This window comes from Aquarana catesbeiana, linkage group LG02 (genome assembly GCF_042186555.1).
Source record: "Aquarana catesbeiana isolate 2022-GZ linkage group LG02, ASM4218655v1, whole genome shotgun sequence".
Classification (NCBI taxonomy): Eukaryota; Metazoa; Chordata; class Amphibia; order Anura; family Ranidae; genus Aquarana; species Aquarana catesbeiana.
In genome coordinates this window covers 682014102-682034844 of record NC_133325.1, presented here as the reverse complement: position 1 = coordinate 682034844, position 20743 = coordinate 682014102, and the positions used below count along the sequence as shown (strand labels likewise).

The 20743-nt window shown below is 43.9% G+C and overlaps 1 protein-coding gene across 1 annotated transcript in view; it reads left to right on the top strand.

Annotated features, from left to right (window-relative positions):
- The window catches only part of PITPNM3 (PITPNM family member 3), a 1020867-nt gene that overhangs the window by 884025 nt on the left and 116099 nt on the right, over positions 1–20743 (top strand). The window contains exon 9 of the mRNA XM_073616741.1: positions 6954–7126. Within this exon, the coding sequence (XP_073472842.1) occupies positions 6954–7126 (173 nt within the window). The remainder of the gene's footprint in view (positions 1–6953; positions 7127–20743) is intronic.

Sequence of the window (20743 nt, the reverse complement as noted above, 5' to 3'; positions counted from 1 at the left end):
CTAGAGAGCATTTGGATGATCCAGAAGAGGATTGGGAGAATGTCATATGGTCAGATGAAACCAAAGTAGAATGGTTTGGTAGAAACACAATTCGTCATGTTTTCAGGAGAGAGAATGCTGAGTTGCAACCAAAGAACACCATACCTACTGTGAAGCATGGGGGTGGCAACATCATGCTTTGGGGCTATTTCTCTGCAAAGGGAACAGGACGACTCATCCGTGTACATGAAAGAATGAATGGGGCCATTTAGCGTGAGATTTTGAGTGCAAACCTCCTCCCATCAGCAAGGGCATTGAAGATGAAACGTGGATGGGTCTTTTAGCATGACAATGATCCCAAACACACCACCTGGGCAACGAAGGAGTGGCTTCGTAAGAAGCATTTCAAGGTCCTGGAGTGGCCTAGCCAGTCTCCAGATCTCAACCCCATAGAAAACCTTTGGAGGGAGTTGAAAGTCCGTGTTGCCCGGCGACAGCCCCAAAACATCACTGCTCTAGAGGAGATCTGCATGGAGGAATGGGCCAACATATCAGCAACAGTGTGTGACAACCTTGTGAAGACTTTCAGAAAATGTTTGACCTCTGTCATTGCCAACAAAGGATATATAACAAAGTATTGAGATTAACTTTTGATATTGACAAAATACTTATTTTCCACCATAATTTGCAAATAAATTCTTTCAAAGATCAGATAATGTGATTGTCTGGATTTGTTTCCACATTTTGTCTCTCATAGTTGAGGTATACCTATGATGACAGGACATTACAGGCGTCTCTCATCTTTTTAAGTGGGAAAACTATATTTATATTCTGCATCCAGTGTAACCTATATCTACAGTGCATTCCTTGGTGTACTTGGGTATAGTTTCTACTACACTTCTGGTGGTGTACACAGTATCTAATACAGTGTAGTGCGGTGTTGCAAAACAAAATATACATCATGTCCGGAAGGCCACCAAGGAGAGGCAGATGCTCACCAGCCACTAAAAGAGGGCAAGCAGCCTCTGTGTCTACAGTCAACAGTGCTGCTCGTGGACATGGTGCATCCTCTGCAGGTGGCCGTGGGGCACGCTTGTCCTTTTTTTTTCCTGCTGCTGGCCATGTTATTCCATAGCCCCACCATCATTCAGGGAGGAGTCCCTAGAATTATTCGACCACAGTGTTGGGTACATGCTGCTGGAGGATGTGCAGTGATTTGAAGGCTCTGATGTTGGTTCCCAAGTTGAGGAAGGGAGTAACGTGAGCCTAGAGAGAGGGGGTGCCCAAGAAGGACAAGAAACTGGCAGTCATGTTCCCCCAGCTGCAGCATACTGCCAAGTTTGCTCCAGTGACAAGGAGGGAGGGGATGATGATTTTACTGAATGTACTTAGGTGCCTGTGAGAAGAGAGGAGGAGGAGGCACAACTCCGAGGCAGGATGTCCTCTAGGGGGCAGCTTAAGGGCAGCCACCCTATTGCATCACACTGCAGAGCTCTGCAGGTGCAGGACACTGCTGACTCCCCGCTTTAAAAGTCCCTTGGTGTAGGCCTTTTTTTACACATGTGCAGCAGATCGCACCGTTGCTGTTTGCAAACTATGTCTGAAGTGGATCAAGCGTGGTCAGAATAGCTGCCGCTTGGGCACCACATGCTTGACCAGGCATATGATGACCTGCCATGCAGTCTGTTGGCAACAGCACTTGAAAGACCCACATGAAAGAAAAAAGCGGACTCCTCCTTGCTCCTCATCTGGGATCTCCAACCCTACTGTACCTCCAGTACTCTCAAAAATCTGCGCTGAGAGGAATGAAAGTATAGCAATAGGTGTCCCAAGTACTTGCAGCCAATCTGTTAGCAGTACACCACCATCTGATTTTAGCAGGCAAATTTCCCTACCCCAGTTGCTGAACCATAAAAAGAAATAAGGTCCCAACCATCCACATGCTCAGCGTCTAAATGCTAGCTTGGCCAAATTGCTTGCACTACAACTGCTGCCTTTTCAGTTGGTATACTCTACCCTCTTTCGTGAATTTGTGGAATGTGCTGTACCTCAGTGACATTTTCCGAAACGCCATTTCTTTTCACGGAAGGCCATTCCAGCTCTTTATCTGCATTTGGAAGGCAATGTTTTGGCCTCATTGGACAGGGCGGTCAGCAGTAAGGTGTATATTACAGCTGACTCATGGTCCAGCAGGCATGGTCAGGGACATTACCTTTCCTTCATGGCGCACTGGGTAACTCTGCTGGTAGCTGGGAAGGATGCAGGACAGGGTCCAGTGTTGTTGGAGCTTGTTTTGCTACATGCCTCGAAAATGCTAGTGGCGATTCTGCCACAGCTCTCTCCTCCACCCCCCTCTTCTTCTTCCTCTATGGCCTCTTCTGCAGATTTGTCCTCTGAACCAGCGGTGCTCCGTAAGCGTTCAAGGGGCTATGCAAGCAGTCAGGCTAAAAGATGCCATGCGATGCTTAAGTTGGTCTGCCTAGGGGACAGGAGCCACACTGGGGCAGAGATCCTGTCAGCTCTGCAAGGGCAGGCTCAGAGGTGGTTGATGCCATGCCAGCTTCAGCCAGAAATGATTGTATGCGACAATGGCACCAACCTTCTCTCTGCCCCTCCAACAGGGACACTTGACCCATGTTCCATGTTTTGCACATGTCCTGAATTTGGTGGTGCAGCCATTCTTCAGCAGGTACCCAGGCTTACAGGATCTCCTGAGACAGGCCAGAAAAGTCTGTGGTAATTTCCACTGGTCATACAATGTCAGTGCTCAGTTGGCTGACATTCAAAGAGAATGCAACCTGCCCACCAACCACCTCATTTGTGACATGCTCACCAGATGCGAGTATGGCACCGGGACAGGGTCAGGGGAGCTTGCTTCTTTATGCCAAGCCAGTGGCTACTGATCAAGGATGCATGCACTGTTCTGTCACTATTTGAGGAGGCCACAAGGATGGTGAACAGCAACAATGCATGCATCAGTGACACTGCCCCTCTAGTCTTCCTGTTGGAGTACACGCTTCGTGGAATCACGGACAAGGCACTTGAGGCAGAAAAGCGGGAGGAAGGGGAGGACTTCCTTACCTCTCAAGGCCCCCTTTATCCAGATAGCATTCCTGCGGGCCCGCCAAACACACAGGAAGAGAAGGAAGAGGAGGATTGTGTCAGCATGAATGTAACACTCAGCACCAGTCTTCAAGGGATGGTTTTCAGTCCCCAGAAACCCAAGGAGTTGTACGTGGCTGGGAGGAGATAGTTACAGATCATGTGATCCTTAGTGACCAAGAACACTCAGAATCTAATGGCAAACTTATGCTGCATGGCTTTCCTGATTCTGCAAAGCCTGCGTAAGGACCCTAGGATTTGTGGTATCAAGGAGAGGGATCATTACTGGCTGGCAACCCTTCTTGATCCACATTACACGGTTAAGGTTGCAGAACTCATCCTACCTTCACAGAGGGAGCAGGGGATGAAACATCTTCAGGAGGCCTTGAAGAAAGGTTTGTGCAACACATTTCCAGACCCTGGGAGGTTACAATTTCCTGGTGCTGGACAACATGTTGCTGATGCTTCGTTCAGTCAGAGGAAGAGCGGTGGAGAAGGTGGCCGGGTGACCGATACCTTTAAACAATTCTTCAGTCCTCAGCGCCAAGGTCTGATCAGTTCAAGCATCCATCGCCAGGGTCTGCATTACATGATGCAGGAATATCTAGGGGCAAGAGCAGACTTGGAGACCTTTCCAACAGAGCATCCACTGGGTTACTGGGTCTTGAGGATGGACCACTGGCCAGAACTTTCTCAATATGCAATTGAGCTACTGGCCTGTTCTGCATCCAGCGTGCTTTCTGAACGCACATTTAATACTGCTCACATTCATAAAACTGAATCAGTCTTGGATCAGCAGCTATCAAGCACCTGATGCTGATGTAACTGATTGAATTTGCTATGGATGTGGGATCCCTTGAAGACTGCCTATGCTGACTATCCTATTCCTCCTCAATCTTGATGATTCTAGCTTCCAACAATATTTTTGGCTTAGGGCACCACCACCCAAGGCCCAATTTTTTCTGCCCCTGTTTAACAGGGGCATGTAAATACAATTTTTGATATAATATTTCACAACAGGGCCTGTTCCTGCGCCCAACAAGAGTATCTTTGAGGGGTTACAGTGTTGTGGCACCACCACCACCCAAGGCCCAATTTTTCTGCCCCTGTTTAACAGGGGCATGTAATTACAATTTTTGATATAGTATTTCACAGCAGGGCCAGTTCCTACACCCACCAAGAGTAACTGTGAGGGCTTACAGTGTTCTGGTACCACCAACACCTAAGGCCCAATTTCCTGAAGAGTATATACGTCAGGCCGTATAGTATATATACTGCTGTTCAGATTATATAGTGCAGGGGTCTTCAAACTACGGCCCTCCAGTTGTTCAGGAACTACAATTCCCATCATGCCTAGTCATGTCTGTGAATGTCAGAGCTTTACAATGCCTCATGGGATGTGTAGTTCTGCAACAGCTGGAGGGCTGTAGTTTGAGGATTATTGATAGTGCCTGGGGGCCTGGGGGAACCCCATGCCATTTTTTTTAAAAATTTGGGTGCGGGGTTTCCTTTAATATCCATACCAGACCCAAAGGGCCTGGTAAGGGACTGGGGGGGGACCCATGCAATTTTTTTCAATGATTTTCATCTATATTGCCAGGATCCGACAATACATTACAGCCGCAAGTAGTTTTAAATGACACTTTTCCTTTAGAAATGTAATTTTGCTGTGGTATTGTTCTAAACAAGGAAAAATGTGCTACTTTACAGGCATACTAAGGACACCCTCCAGGCATGATATTTAAAGGAATATTTCATTTTTATTGTTTCACTTTAAGCATTATTAAAATCACTGCTCCCAAAAAAACATCAGTTTTTAAAACTTTTTTTTGCATTGATACATGTCCCCTGGGCAGGACCCAGGTCCCCAAACACTTTTTATGGTAATAACTTGCATATAAGCCTTTAAAATTAGCACTTTTGTTTTTGAACATTCGTGTCCCATAGACTTTAACGGTGTTTGCTTGTTTGAACAAGTTTTTTTCCTGTTCGCATGTTCTGCTGCGAACCGGGGGGGAGGGGGGGTTCGGCTCATCCCTACCCAAGATGTTTTGGGCAATTTCTTGCCCCCAACTTTGTGGGAACAGTTTAGTTTAGGGATGGTCCCTTCCTGTTCCAACATGACTGCTTACTAGTGCACAAACAAGGTCCATAAAGACATGGATGAGTGAGTTTGGGGTGGAGGAACTTGACTGGCCTGCATAGAGCCCTGATCTAAACCCGATAGAACACCTTTGGGATGAATTAGATTGGAGACTGCTGGCCAGGCCTTCTCATCCACATCAGTGCCTGACCTCCCAAATGCACTTCTGGAAGAATGGTCAAACATTCCCATAGACACACTCCTAAACCTTACAGACAGCTTTCCCAGAAGAGTTGAAGCTGTTATAGCTGCAAAGGGTGGGCCAACTCAATATTGAAGCCAGCGGACTAAGACTGGGATGCCATTAAAGTTCATGTGTTTGTAAAAGCAGGCGTCTAAATACTTTTGGTAATATAGTGTATATTTGGATCAGACTACCAATTTTATTTGAATGTTTGCAACTGGGTTTAGTGGGGTTTTCAAGAACCTGTGCAAACAGGGCAGTTGTAACAAGGAGATATAAAGAAAGCATTTGCCATGAGCACATCAAAACAGAATGCAGACACTAACAACAGCTCATATTTTATATACTTATTGAATAGACAATTAACCATGCTAAAAGTCCTACATTGTTAGATCACCCATGCACATTCAGTGAAAGGGTTATGAGAAAAATTACTGCCAGTACTACAAAAATTTTACAGTCGCCCACTGGAGTCAAACCTGCCTTGGAAGTTTGAATGGAATTGGTGACAAGGAAATCGGTGAGAAAAGGGAAATGATTAAGCAAAGACTTCAGAAAGTACAATCTCCGTAACCCTGTGAGGTACTCTTTAGATTTAAAAAAAATATAATTTATGTTAAATTGATTGAACTTTTAAATTTTGTAACAGGTTTTTTTTTTTGCTAGATTGTATTAGTGGCTTAGCAGTATTTGATGTTTTTAACTGTATAAACTGATCTTTTATAACATTTTGGTAATAGAGGATATTTCTATTAAGACAGGCCTGCAGCATCTATTCTTTTTGACTGTCTGTCTAACTTAGTATCAATATAGCTCTGCATGATCTTGATACACCTCTTTGGACTTGCTTGCATTTTCTTAATAGAGCTAAACAGCAGGGGATAAAATTAAAGGCTATTACCAGTAAAGTATTACAACAACTCATCTGAAACTAAACGGCATTAAGTGCATTTCATGTATACTTGACTAAGATCAATTAAAATATATATTAATAAAAATGTAAGTACATATTCCTTGTCTCAAAGATAATATAAAATAAGGAAAACTTAGTGAAAAAAAACCCTATACAGTCCCTTTATGGCTTACTTTTGTCTTAAAGTGATTGTAAACCCTCACCTTGTAAAATAACCCATTCAGCTTTTTAATAAGTTTTCACATTCCCTCTGTTCTCAGCTGCATAAGAGTAAGGAGAGGAGAAACATCAGCATGCTGATCTTCCCAGTGGAAGGCGGTGAAGGGGGTTGTGTAAGGGCAAGTCTGATCATTGGAGGAGAGTAGGATGAGTTCTCAGTATAGCTAGACAACTGACCATGCTTTGCTCTCATGCCTAGAGTGGTCAGTTTTTAATAGGAAAGCAGAGTGACTGGCTTGAACACCAGGGATTTCACAGAAAGGAAGCAAAACAAAGAAAACAGGATACTTTTTCATACATGGTACAGCAGGCACAAATCGGAATGACATTTTTAAAAATGCAGACTTAAATTAGAAATACAGTGGTTAAGGTTTCAGGCACCCTGAACTTGTGATTCATTTTTTTCATTTCAGTATTCATTCAAGTGTTCTGAAGGATGACATGGACTTTCCCCAAACTGGGAGTTCCAATCTTTGTGATGTCATAATGGGGCGCTTTGACTTTGAGGTGTCTGACTTCTTCCTGTTTGGTTCCCCATTGGGACTGGTATTGGCTATGAGAAGGACAGTACTGCCTAGTATTGATGGTAAGGTTTAACACTTTCACTGCCAGAGCCATATTTGCAGGTTTTTTTTTTCACACATGTTTAAAAAATAATGTTAGACCTGAAGATTAGTAAATACTCCCAAACATTTATATATTTTCTGAAAGCAGACACCCTGAAGTATAGAATAATGGTAATTTCAATTGGTAATTCCATTTTATTTATGTCCCATGATGTTTGGGTAACAGTTTATCAAGCTCAAACTTCAGTAAAAAACACGCAAACACAATATATTACCCATTTTTTTGTAAAATATAATGTACCAAGTAAATAGATACCAAACCTATCAAGCTTTACGTTTGTGCATGCCCACAACATCACAGTGATCACTGATACCCTATATTTTCCATAGGTAACAGGTAAAAACCCCACAGGTCATCAGTTTAGAGTTAAAGGGGATGTAAAGGTTTTTTTTTTTTAAATAACAAACATGTCATACTTACCTCCTCTGTGCAAGGGTTTTGCACAGAGTGGCCCCGATCCTCCTCTTCTGGGGTCCCCCCGGCCGCGCTACTGGCTCCTCCCCGCATCAAGAGCTCCCCTCGGAGACCCGCATTCCAACGGGGCACTAGTGTGGGCGCACTCCTGAGTCCAGACAGCAAGACTCGGCCCCGCGCCCTGTTTCCCATGTCACTGGATTTGATTGACAGTAGCGGGAGCCAATGGCTGCTGCTATCAATTTCTCTAATGAGCACCTGAGACAGGGGCTGGAGCTGCTGGGCTTGTTCTCATTGCTGGAAAGATCGGGTTCAGGTAAGTAAAAGGGGGGCTCTGGGGGGCTGCTGCCCTACAGAAGGTTTTCACCTTAAGTTTTTATTTCATCTTTCAGCATAGGATAAGATGGTTTTCAAAGCCGAAGCAAATGCATTAAAAGAGGTCAGAGATATATAAATAATCGTGTAAATGTTCACCCCTACAGGAGTGGTAAATTAGTAAGATACACGGACAAGTTCATTTAAAAACACGTAGAATTATTTTAAAAGAGAAGTATGAGAATTTTATTTTTTAATCATACTTGCCTAGATTGGGTAGGTTGGGTTAGGTCGAATCGATGCAGCATCTGTCCCCGCCGGCTCTAAGGCTGAGAACTGAGCGATGAAACACAGCCGATCGCTCAGTTCTCAGTGCTCCCTGAGCAGAGAGCCACTGACTGTCAGTCACCGGCTCTCTGCGCTGAGCTGTGGAGGGGGCAGGAGCCACCAGCGCAGACTCTCAGCGGCTTGTGAAGAGGCTGAGCCAGATGCCGGTCTAGGCATGTGTGCGGATCCTGACCATAAGGTCTTAATCTTTCCCAAGCCTGGACCAGCTCTGTGACGTCAGCTGATCTGCACTCCTGTAATCCACAGGAGAAGTACAGCCAAACGGGCTGTACGTCTCCATTAATCTACAGAGCTCAGATGGTGCACCAGTGCCTTAATACATTTCGTGATGCTGAAGGACTTATTTTTAAGTGAGTGCTCTAGTAAGAGCGAATAGAAGCAAGAAAACTACGGCTAGGTAGGAATATAAACAGTGGGGGAATAGAGAGGGAAGAAGGAGATGAAGAAAGAAAACAGGTGGGGGGGGGGGGGGGGGACAAAGAAGCCTCCTGAGAGGGCAGAAGATCCATGGTTCAGGACCTCCGCAAGGTGGCCGAGGTTTAAAATACCAATCAGTTGAGTACCTTCTACACAGGAGTAATGCCGCGTACACACGGTTGGACTTTTCGGCTACAAAAGTCCAACAGCCCGTCCGACAGACTTTCGACAGACTTTTGGCGGACTTGCGGCGGACTTTATAATGAACGGACTTAACTACATACGATCACACAAAAGTCCGACGGATTCGTACGTGATGACGTACACCGGACTAAAATTAGGAAGTTGAGCCAGTAGCCAATAGCTGCCCTAGCGTAGGTTTTTGTCCGTCGGACTAGCATACAGACGAGCGGATTTCTGGGTCCGGCGGAGTTACGACGTAAAGATTTGAAACATGTTCCAAATCTAAACTCCGTCAGATTTGCGACTGGAAAAGTCCGCTGAAGGTCCGGTGAAGACCACATACGATCGGATTGACCGCCGGATTTGGTCCGTCGGCGTCCGTCGGACCAGTCCGGTCGAAAAGTCTGACCGTGTGTACGCGGCATTAGAGTCTGAGTGACCAAAGTTTGGGGTGGATTTTAAGTAATTGAGTTTAACTTTTTTCCTTTTTTTTTTTTTTTTTTTTACTAAAAATGTATTAAATGAATCTCTTTTTAAAAAAAGTCTCCTATGTGATACTGTATAACATTTTTAGTATCTTTAGTTATCTTTAATGAGGAATCAAGGGTATTTTAGTCATGCACCTGAATTCCACTGAAGCTAACAGAGTGTAGATAATCTTCTTCCCTGGCCATGAGGTGATGCCAGAAACTGAAAATGACACTTTACATATTTAAAAAGGGCCCAAAAAACATCCCTGGGAATTACAGACCAGTTAGCCTAACATCAATAGTATGTAAACTCTTGGAGGGGATGATAAGGGACTATATACAAGATTTTAGTAATAAGAATGATATCATTAGCAGTAATCAGCATGGATTCATAAAGAATCGTTCTTGCCAAACCAATCTATTAACCTTCTATGAGGAGGTGAGTTGCCATCTAGATAAAGGAAGGCCCGTAGACGTGGTGTATCTGGATTTTGCAAAAGCATTTGACACAGTTCCCCATAAACGTTTAATGTACAAAATAAGGTGCGTTGGCATGGACCATAGGGTGAGTACATGGATTGAAAACTGGCTACAAGGGCGTGTTCAGAGGGTGGTGATAAATGGGGAGTACTCAGAATGGTCAGGGGTGGGTAGTGGGGTTCCCCAGGGTTCTGTGCTGGGACCAATCCTATTTAATTTGTTCATAAACGACCTGGAGGATGGGATAAACAGTTCAATCTCTGTATTTGCAGACGATACTAAGCTAAGCAGGGCAATAACTTCTCCGCAGGATGTGGAAATCTTGCAAAAAGACCTGAACAATTTAATGGGGTGGGCGACTACACGGCAAATGAGGTTCAATGTAGAAAAATGTAAAATAATGCATTTGGGTGGCAAAAATATGAATGCAATCTATACACTGGGGGGAGAACCTCTGGGGGAATCTAGGATGGAAAAGGACCTGGCGGTCCTAGTGGATGATAGGCTCAGCAATGGCATGCAATGCCAAGCTGCTGCTAATAATGCAAACAGAATATTGGCATGCATTAAAAGGGGGATCAACTGCAGAGATAAAACGATAATTCTCCCGCTCTACAAGACTCTGGTCCGGCCGCACCTGGAGTATGCTGTCCAGTTCTGGGCACCAGTCCTCAGGAGGGACGTACTGGAAATGGAGCGAGTACAAAGAAGGGCAACAAAGCTAATAAAGGGTCTGGAGGATCTTAGTTATGAGGAAAGGTTGCGAGCACTGAACTTATTCTCCTGGAGAAGAGACGCTTGAGAGGGGATATGATTTCAATTTACAAATACTGTACTGGTGACCCCACAATAGGGATAAAACTTTTTCGTAGAAGAGAGTTTAATAAGACTCGTGGCCACTCATTACAATTAGAAGAAAAGAGGTTTAACCTTAAACTACGTAGAGGGTTCTTTACTGTAAGAGCGGCAAGGATGTGGAATTCCCTTCCACAGGCGGTGGTCTCAGCGGGGAGCATTGATAGCTTCAAGAAACTATTAGATAATCACCTGAATGACCGCAATATACAGGGATATGTAATGTAATACTGACACATAATCACACACATATGTTGGACTTGATGGACTTGTGTCTTTTTTCAACCTCACCTACTATGTAACTATGTAACTATGTAACATGGGTTCAATCTAGGGGGATCAGAGAACAGATGCTCGCTGGTCTACCTCCCCTCCACCCAGTGACACCTGTTATGCAAACGTTTGCTGTGTTATAGGAAATATCTAAGTGCACAAAACAGCAGTGTTAATTTCATCAACGAAAATGTCAGCGGCGTTTTTTGTTTTTTTTTAAATCAGAAAAAGTTTTATTGTGTCATTTGTAGTAAATTACATGTTACATAAAAATAAAAAGAAAAGGTAAGCAGTTTTCACATCCAAAGATTATGCAGAGTGCAAGTCAAGAAAATAAAACTATGACACAACATAGAGTACAATGACATATCTTTAAAAGAAAAGAAAATGAATCTGTGCCGAGTGGGCAGGGTCTAACCCTTCGACTCAACACAGCAAAACTGGGGGGTCAGCAGCATTTTCACACTGACAAAAACTATGACGGAAATCAAATCCATTTTCGTTAATGAACGAAAATGGAGCAAAATGGCAATTTACCCTCGTGAACTAACTTCCGGTTTTCACGAAGCTATGTCTGCTTCTGCTCCCAGCAAGTAAGCAACTGTGTGTACCGTGACAACTGACAGAGACCAGAGCAGCACTGTGCATTACAGCCAGGCCTCCCGAGGTCCGACGAGACTTTCCCACTCCCGAGTCACGAGACAACCGCCAACCAGGTGCCCACGTCCAGAGCAAAGAGCAGACTGTGAGTGTATAGTACATAACAATTACAGCAGGCCTGAAGCCTCCCCTCAGACCACCGTCCATCCAGGGCACTGTGTGCATTACAGGACTCCTCTGAACACTGGCAGTGGCATCCAGGGCACTGTAGATTTTTACAGGCTATCCTTCAGACCACCATCCAGCACTGTGCAGCTTTACAGGCCTCCTCTGACCACTGACAGTGGCATCCATCGCACTGTGCATTACAGGCCATCCCTCAGAACACCATCCAGCACTGTGCAGCATTAAAGGCCTCCTCTGACCTCTGGTAGTGGCATCCAGGGCACTGAGCAATACAGGCCATCCCTCAGACCTGAGACCACATCCAGCACTGTGCAGCATTACAGGCCTCCTCTGACCACTGGCATCAAGGGCACTGTGCATTACAGGCTATCCAAGTCAGACCGACTGAGACCAGACCACCACCCAACACTGTGTGCAGCATTACAGGCCTCTTCTGACCACTGGCATCCAGAGCACTGTGCAGCATTATAGGCCTCTCAGACCACTGTCCAGAATTACAGGCCTCTTCGGACCACTGTCCAGAGAGCAGCATTATAGGCTTACTCATGCCTCCGTCCAGAGCACTGTGCATTACAGTCTTCCTCCTCACTGTCCACATCCAGATCTCTCTGAGGCAAGTCGGGCTCAGACTGAGTTGCTCCTCTTATTTTCCAATCCCCACTGCTGCACAAAGTATAATAAAAATGTCGGCTTCTGTGACAGAAAGAGAAGAGAAGATCTATGGATGTATTTTACAATTGATCTTAAGCACAACAAGACCCTTTGCAAATCATGTGGAGTGACACTCGCTGGTAAAAATAGAACAAACGTGAAGTGCCATTTGCAGACAACTCATCCTGAAATTCATGCAAAGGTAAGCACAGCACTTAACTCCTTTTGTTGGGAACAGTCTTACGTACATTGCAGGGATTTTTTTAACAAACTTTCTTGCAGTCAGATTTCATACCTTTTTGTTATTCTGAAGTAATAACTGTTTGCTTGTCTGTCTATGTTGTGCACTTTAGTCACTGAATTTTAATAGGAGTGATTTGATTTCATAATATCTATCAACTGCTGCTTTCCCCGAATTGAAGTATCTCACCAAAATATACAGTGTGTAGAAAGATGTGGTCACTGGAAGGGGCTGGGGCACTGTCAATTTTCGCATGGCACAGGTCGCCTAAAGGCCTAAGGTTGGCCCTGGGAAGGGCCATACATGTAGTATATTATAGAGAGACAACTTGGAGCTGACTGTGTGGGGTGAGAGAGAATGTAAAATCAGAATAACTTGAATTTTTCCCCTTAATTCAACCCCACAGATACAGAAAGCCTCAGATGATGGGCCAAGTCAAGCCAGTGCACCACAGCAAATTATTTGCACTGCCCTTTTAGGTGCTTAAAAAACAAAATTGAATCTAAGAAACAACAGTTCAGGGAGGAGGCCATAGCAAGATGGATTGGGGGTATCCGATTACCAGTCAGAATGATTGAAGATGAGGACTTTGTTAGCATGGTGGAAAGAGTAGCTAGGAAGCCAACTGTTCCAAAGAAAACTAAAATAAGCAATCTGATTAACAAACAGTATGAGGATGAAAAACAAAAATTCAACAAGAGACTGGCTGCTGCCCAGAGAGTAGCTATTTGCACTGATTTGTGGACCAAAAAAAGACTCATCTGTATTCCTTGCTATAAGTGCATGCTACTTTTGTGTTGAACATAAACCTGAACACATATTGTTGGCCCTTGAACAAGTAGCCCCCCACACACTGCACAGTCAATCAAATCATGTGTGGACAAATGCATGCAAGAGTGGGACAAAAGAGGAAGATCCTTATAGTGATAACAGACAACAGGAGCAATATGGTGGCAGCATTTAAACAAACCACAGCAGCAGCAGCAGACGAACCACCCAGCTCTAGTGAGGAAGACTCCCCCATGACGGAAAGTGACTCTGAGTCCGAAATTGATGAAATGTGGTGAGCCATTTTTATTATTCTTTTACTTGATGTCATGGTTGACACCAGCCAATTATCACATGGATATGAGATGATTGATATGGGGGTGCTACCTACTCTACTCTATGGGTGCATCTTTGTTATTTTTCCACTTTATTTGTAGTCTTGTGTAAAAGTATTCCCATAAGATGTTAAGTGTTAAAATAATAGAATGGAACAGTAACCTTTTCTATACTTTATGCTTATTTGGCTGCGTTCCACTTGTTCGGGACCAACAGATCAACATGGACTGGACACCATGTGTGGTGCATACCTTGCAACTTGTCCACATGGTGCAGGAGGCGGCAAGTGTGAAGAGAATACTGGATAAAGCAAGATCAATAGTGAACCTCTTCCGCAAGCCTTCAATTGCAACACAGAAGCTATTCGAGCATTGTGGCCTTACTCTTTTAAATGACTGTCCCATACACTGTTCAAGTACATTCAACATGATCGCATGACTACTCAAACTGAAAGAGTCAGTCTTCCAAATAGCAAACAACATGGGATGGGACAGCTTGCTCCCTAGTGAATGGCAAAAGCTCACATCATTGCATGACCTACTGCTGCCTTTTGCAGAACACACTAAAACTCTCCAGAGTGACACCATGTCCATGTCCCTGGCTGTCCCTGGCCTCTTTGATCTGCTCAGCCACCTCGAGGACTTTAAACAGAACACTAGCTACCAAGACCTTGCCACAATTGCACAGAAAATGAAAGGGAGTGTGAACCAGCGTTTTGCTTCAATTCTTAAAGCTGATGAAATGTTCTCGCCACTTGCAGCAGCTGCTTGTTTTGTCAACCCTACTGTCTGTGAAACCCTTGTTGATGTGGTGGATGAGAATATTCAGGAACTGCTTAAAAAGGCAGAGGAGTATACTGTAAGAAAATCCACACATACACACACACAACATGATAAATTGTCTGAAAAAGATGATGTGGCACTATCGCAGGAAGTAGAAGAAGCACCGTTACTGGCATCCACATCTAAGCAGCCAGTATTTTGGTTTCTTTCTAAATGCCACAGAGGATCTCCCCAAACAGCATAGAACAGCAGATCCGAAAATATAAGGAAGAGCTTTTGCACCAAGTTGTCACCATCAGTGAGGACACTACAACAGATTTTTGGCTGTCAAAGAGTGACACTTTTTATCACCAGCTAAAACTTTTTGCATTAGTCCTGCTGGCTATGCCAGCTTCTCAAGCCTTTGCAGAGAGGGTAATCAGTGTCACAGGTGACCTCTCTAAAGGCCGGCAGAATAGAGCAAGGGTCATGTTGGCACAAAGTGCTTTCCTTAAAAAAAATCAAAACAAATAGAAGTGTTTTATTCTCCAGGTATTTCTATTTCTAACATAAGAAGTATACCCAATACTTGTGGGTTGTGCTTATTGGCATAGGAAGAATCAATAGTTCAACAACAGTTTTAATTGTCAATTAAATTCATAGGAAAAATGCACAGGCTGAGGCTACAAATGCCGTATGTGGAACAATAACAACCACTACTTTTTATCAACTCCTCTCTCTCTTAGCATTGACAAATTTGACAATAGAGGTACAGTGCCTTACAAAAGTATTCATACCCCTTTAAATTTTCCACATTTTGTCATGTTACTACCAAAAATATAAATGTGTTTTATTACAATTTTATGTGGTAGACCAACACAAAGCGGTACATAAATGTGAAGTAGAAGGAAAATGATAAATGTTTTTTTTTTTTTTTGTAAAAACTTTTTTAGAAATAAATATGTAAAAAAATGTGGTGTGCATTTGTATTCAGCCCCCTTTACTCTGAAACCCATAACTAAAATCTAGTGAAACCAATTGCCTTCAGAAGTCACCTAATCAGTAAATAGAGTCCACATGAGTGTAATTTAATCTCAGTATAAATACAGCTGTTCTGTGAAGCCCTCAGAGGTTTGTTAGAGAACCTTAGCGAGTAAACAGCATCATGAAGGCCAAGGAACACACCAGACAGGTCAGGAATAACGTTGTGGAGAAGTTTAAAGCAGGGTTAGGTTATAAAAAAAATCCTAAGCTTTGAAAATCTCAGCACTGTTCAATCCATCATCCGAAAATGGAAAGAGTATGACACAAGTGCAAACCTACTAAGACATGGCATGTTGATGGGGACAAGGGCCTCATCCCCACAACCCTTGCTCGGTGGTTGTGGGGTCTGCGGGGAGTGAGCTTATCGGAATCTGAAAGCCCCCTTTAACAAGGGGACCCCCAGATGCCGGCCTCCCCCTGTGTGAAATGGTAACGGGGTACAAGTACCCCTACTATTTCACAAAAAAAGTGTCAAAATGTTAAAAACGACAAGACACAGCTTGGGGACAAGTCCTTTATTAAAAAATAAAAAAATAAAAATGTCCCACGATGTCCATTCATCTTCTTCTATCACTCCGCCGATGGACCGAAAAAGAAAAATCCGTCTCCATGGGAGGCTCCCGCCGTGTGCCGCCCCCCTCTGACAGCACGGTGAAGCCATGGGGAAGTCCCCGTGGCGTCAGAGGGGGCAGGGTCACCCGGGTACATCACCGGGTGGCCCCACCCTCAGTTATATAAGAACTGTCAAAGGTTTTGAAGCGTTACACGGCGGGAGCCTCCCACGGAGGCGGATCGGTGGTGGTTTATCTTTTTTTCGGTCCGTCGGCTGAAAGATAGAAGAAGATGAATGGACAACATGGTACATTTTTATTTTTTTATTTTTTAATAAAGGTTCCCAAGCTGTGTCTTGTCGTTTTTAACATTTTGACACTTTTTTGTGAAATGGTAGGGGTACTTGTACCCCGTTACCATTTCACACAGGGGGGAAGCCGGGATCTGGGGATCCCCTTGTTAAAGGGGACTTCCAGATTCCGATAAGCCCCCCACCTGCAGACCCCCATAACCACCGGGCAAGGGTTGTGGGGATGAGGCCCTTGTCCCTATCATCATGAAGACAAGGTGCTTTGGGGGGCTGCCCCAAAGCACCCTCCCCATGTTGAGGGCATGTGGCCTGGTACGGTTCAGGAGGGGGGGGGGCGCTCTCTCGTCCCTCCTCTTTTCCTGCGGCCTGCCAGGTTACGTGCTCGGATAAGGGTCTGGTATGGATTTTGGGGGCACCCCTACGCCATTTTTTTTAGTTTTGCCGCAGGGTTCCCCTTAAAATCCATACCAGACCTGAAGGGTCTGGTATGGATTTTGGGGCGGACCCCTACGCCATTTAAAAAAAAAATTGGCGCAGGGTTCCCCTTAATTTCCATATCATACTCGAAGGGCCTGGTATGGATTTTAGGGGGACCTCCACGCAATTTTTTTTTAAATTTTGGTTCGGGGTTCCCCTTAATATTCATACCAGACCCAAAGGGCCTGGTAATGGACTAGGGGGGATCCCATGCTCTTTTTTTCAATGAGTTTTATCTATGTTGCCGAGACCTGACAATTCATTACAGCCGCGATCAGTTTTGAATGATAATTTTTCCTTTAGAAATGTCATTTTGCTGTGGTACTGTTCTAAACATGGGAAAAATGCACCACTTTACAGGCATACTATAGACATCCCCCAGGCACAATATTTAGAGGAATATTTCATTTTTATTGTTTCACTTTAAGCATTAAAAAAAATCACTGCTCCCGAAAAATGGCTGTTTTAAAAAAAAATTTGCATTGATACATGTCCCCTGGGGCAGGACCCAGGTCCCCAAACACTTTTTATGACAATAACTTGCATATAAGCCTTTAAAATGAGCACTTTTGATTTTTCATGTTAGTGTTCCATAGATTTTAACGGTGTTCCGGCGGCTTTCGAATTTGCCCCGAACACCGCATATTGTTCGGTGTTCGCAGAACATCCGAACAACCATTGTTCGGCCCGAACTTATGGTCGGGCTGAACCGTTCGCCCATTCCTACTCTCTAGATATGCAAAGCTGGTAGAGACATACCCCAAAAGACTTGCAGCTGTAATTGCAGCCAAAGGTGGTTCTACAAAGTATTGACTCGGGGGCTGAATACAAATGCTCACCACACTTTTCACATATTTATTTGTAAAAAAAAATTGAAAACCATTTATCATTTTCCTTCCACTTCACAATTATGTGCCACTTTGAGTTGGTCTATCATATAAAATCCCAATAAAATACATTTACGTTTTTAGTTGCAACATGACAAAATGTGGAAACTTTCAAGGGGTATGAATACTTTTTCAAGGCACTGTAAATATCACACTAATGAAAAAGAAAATTAGATCAGTAACGGTCAAAAAGAGCAGCCTTACGTCGGATTCCTGCCCCAGTAGTCTTTTTAGTGTGATATTTGCCTCTATTGCCATTGCAAATGCTGAGAGAGGAGTTGATAAAAAGTGGTGACTTAAAATCCACACACTTAATGGCATTATTGTAGACTGTGCACTTTTAATTTGAATGTATCTGAGAATTAGAACTGTTGAAATAATAAACTTACAGTAAACTGATTCTTATTGTAGAAATAAGCATTAGCCTTAAGTGTTGGTTTATTATGCTGTGCCTGTGCCAGACTGGCAGTACTAGTGCCTGTGTAGTGTGCTGTCTGTGTGTGCTGTGCTTGGCCTTGTACTTTGTACATGTACAGCCGTGGCCAATAGTTTTGTGAATGACACCAATATTAATTTTCACAAAGTCTGCTGCTTCAGTGTTTTTGGATCTTTTTGTCAGATGTTACTATGGTATACTGAAGTATAATTACAAGCATTTCATAAGTATCAAAGGCTTTTATTGACAATTACATTACGTTTATGCAAAGAGTCAATATTTGCAGTGTTGAGTTGACGCTTCTTTTTCAAGCCCTCTGCAATTTGCCCTGGCATTTTGTCTTTTTATCAATCAACTTCTGCGCCACATCCTGATTCCTGACTGATGGCACTGGCAGTGGCAGGCCATTCTTGCATAATCAATGCTTGGAGTTTGTCGGAAATTGTGGAATTTTATCCTTGTTCACTCACTCGTCTCTTGAGGATTGAACACATGTTCTCTATGGGATTAAAGTCTGGGAAGTTTCCTGGCCATGGACCCAAAATGTCCATGTTTTGTTTCCAAAGTCACTTAGTTATCACTTTTGCCTTATGGCAAGGTGCTCCATCATGCTGGAAAGGCATTGTTCATCACCAAATTGTTCTTGGATGGTTAGGATAAGTTGTTCTGGGAGCCTGAGGATGTTTTTGTACCCTTTATTAAGGGCTGTGTTTTTAGGCAAAATTGTGAATGAGCCCACTCCCTTGGCTGAGAAGCAACCCACCCCAAACATGAATGATCTCAGGGTGACTTTACTGTTGGCATGAGCATGACACAGGACTGATAGTGTAATGCTCACCTTTTCTCTTTCTGGACAAGGTTTTTTCCGGATGCCTCAAACAATCAGAAAGGGGATTCATCAGAGAAAATTACTTTACTCCAGTCGACTCATCAGCAGTCCAATCCCTGTACCTTTTGCACAATATCAGTCTGTCCCTGATGTTTTTCCTGGAGTGAGATGGGAGGGCCTTAGTAGTATTGGTAGTATTTCCTGGTAGTGGATTGATCATGCATACTCCGCTGCCTAGGCCGACTAGGGAAAGTCTGCTATGTAGAAAAAAAGAAAGGAAGGCGCGTGGCCTGATGCATGAATCATAATGAAGAGTTTAATATAATAAACAAATAATACAGGGGTAGATGCTATGTATTCAAAATTAAAATAATAATAGCAATTAACGTCAATGTTGTCACTAGATGGACTGACATAAAATGATACCCATATAAGGGATAAAATGAAATGAATACTTTGCTAACGTGTTTCAAGGGTTTTCCTCTTCATCAGAGCCTTGGTCTGCGTGTTATAATAGAGAGACAACTGTATGGGTGGTATAACTCTAGTTGAGTGGTGTAACCATATGCGTGGAATTTCCTTCACTGTAGGGATTTATCCTTCCACATTGCAGTGTTCTCAGCACCATGTTGGGATAAACTCAAATGCAGATGTCTGTAGTTGGTTTTTATTGGTCAGGAAGACCTAGTGATTAGTTCAGGTGTCTCAGCCAGGGATCTGTGCCTGGAAGTCCAAATCTTTGCTGGGCTATTGTGGCAATTCACCTATCTAGGTTCTGTGCTGAGTCCACTGCTAAGTTGCAGCTGTGCAGTCCTCAGCATCGTTAAACCCCTTTCACACTGGGGCGGTTTGCAGGCGTTATTGCGCTAAAAATAGCGCCTGCAAACCGCCCCTAAACAGCCTCCGCCCGAGGGCTTTCACACTGAAGCGGAGCGCTGGCAGGAGAAGAAAAAATCTCCTGTCAGTCGCTTCTTTGGAGCGGTGACGGAGCGGTGTATTCACCGCTCCTAAACAGCTCCTGCCCATTGAAATCAATATGACAGCGCGGCTATACCGCGGTAATACCGTGGCTATAGCCGCGCTATACGAGGGGTTTTAACCCTTTTTTGGCTGCCAGCGGGGGGTTAAAACCGCACCGCTAGCGGCCGAATACCGCAGTAAAACAGCGCTAAATATAGCGCTGTTTTACCGCCGACGCCCCCTACCGCCCCAGTGTGAAAGGGGCCGTAGTGTCCACAATGTGAGTGCTTAAGGGGGGAAGAAATAGATAGCTGCACAGTGAGGCTGTGTGACGTGTGAGCCGAATCCCGGAAGTGCGTCCTCCGGTCATTGGAACGCACGCTGTCATTGATACAGGATACAGTTGATACAAACTACAGACTTCTGCATTTGAGTTTATACCCCATGTTGCTGAGAACACTGCGATGTGGAAGGATAAATCCCTACAGTGAAGGATATTCCACTCATATGGTTACACCACTCAACTAGAGTTATACCACCCATCCAGTTGTCTCTCTATTATAACGCGCAGACCAAGATTCTGATAAAGAGGAAAACCCTCAAAATGCGTTAGCCAAGTATTCATTTCATTTTATCCCTTATATGGGTATCATTTTATGTCAGTCCATCTAGTGACAACATTGTCGTTAGTTACTATTATTATTTTAATTTTGAATACGTAGTATCTACCCCCTGTATTAACTCATTTGTTTATTATATCAAGCTGCTGAAATGTTTTGTTGT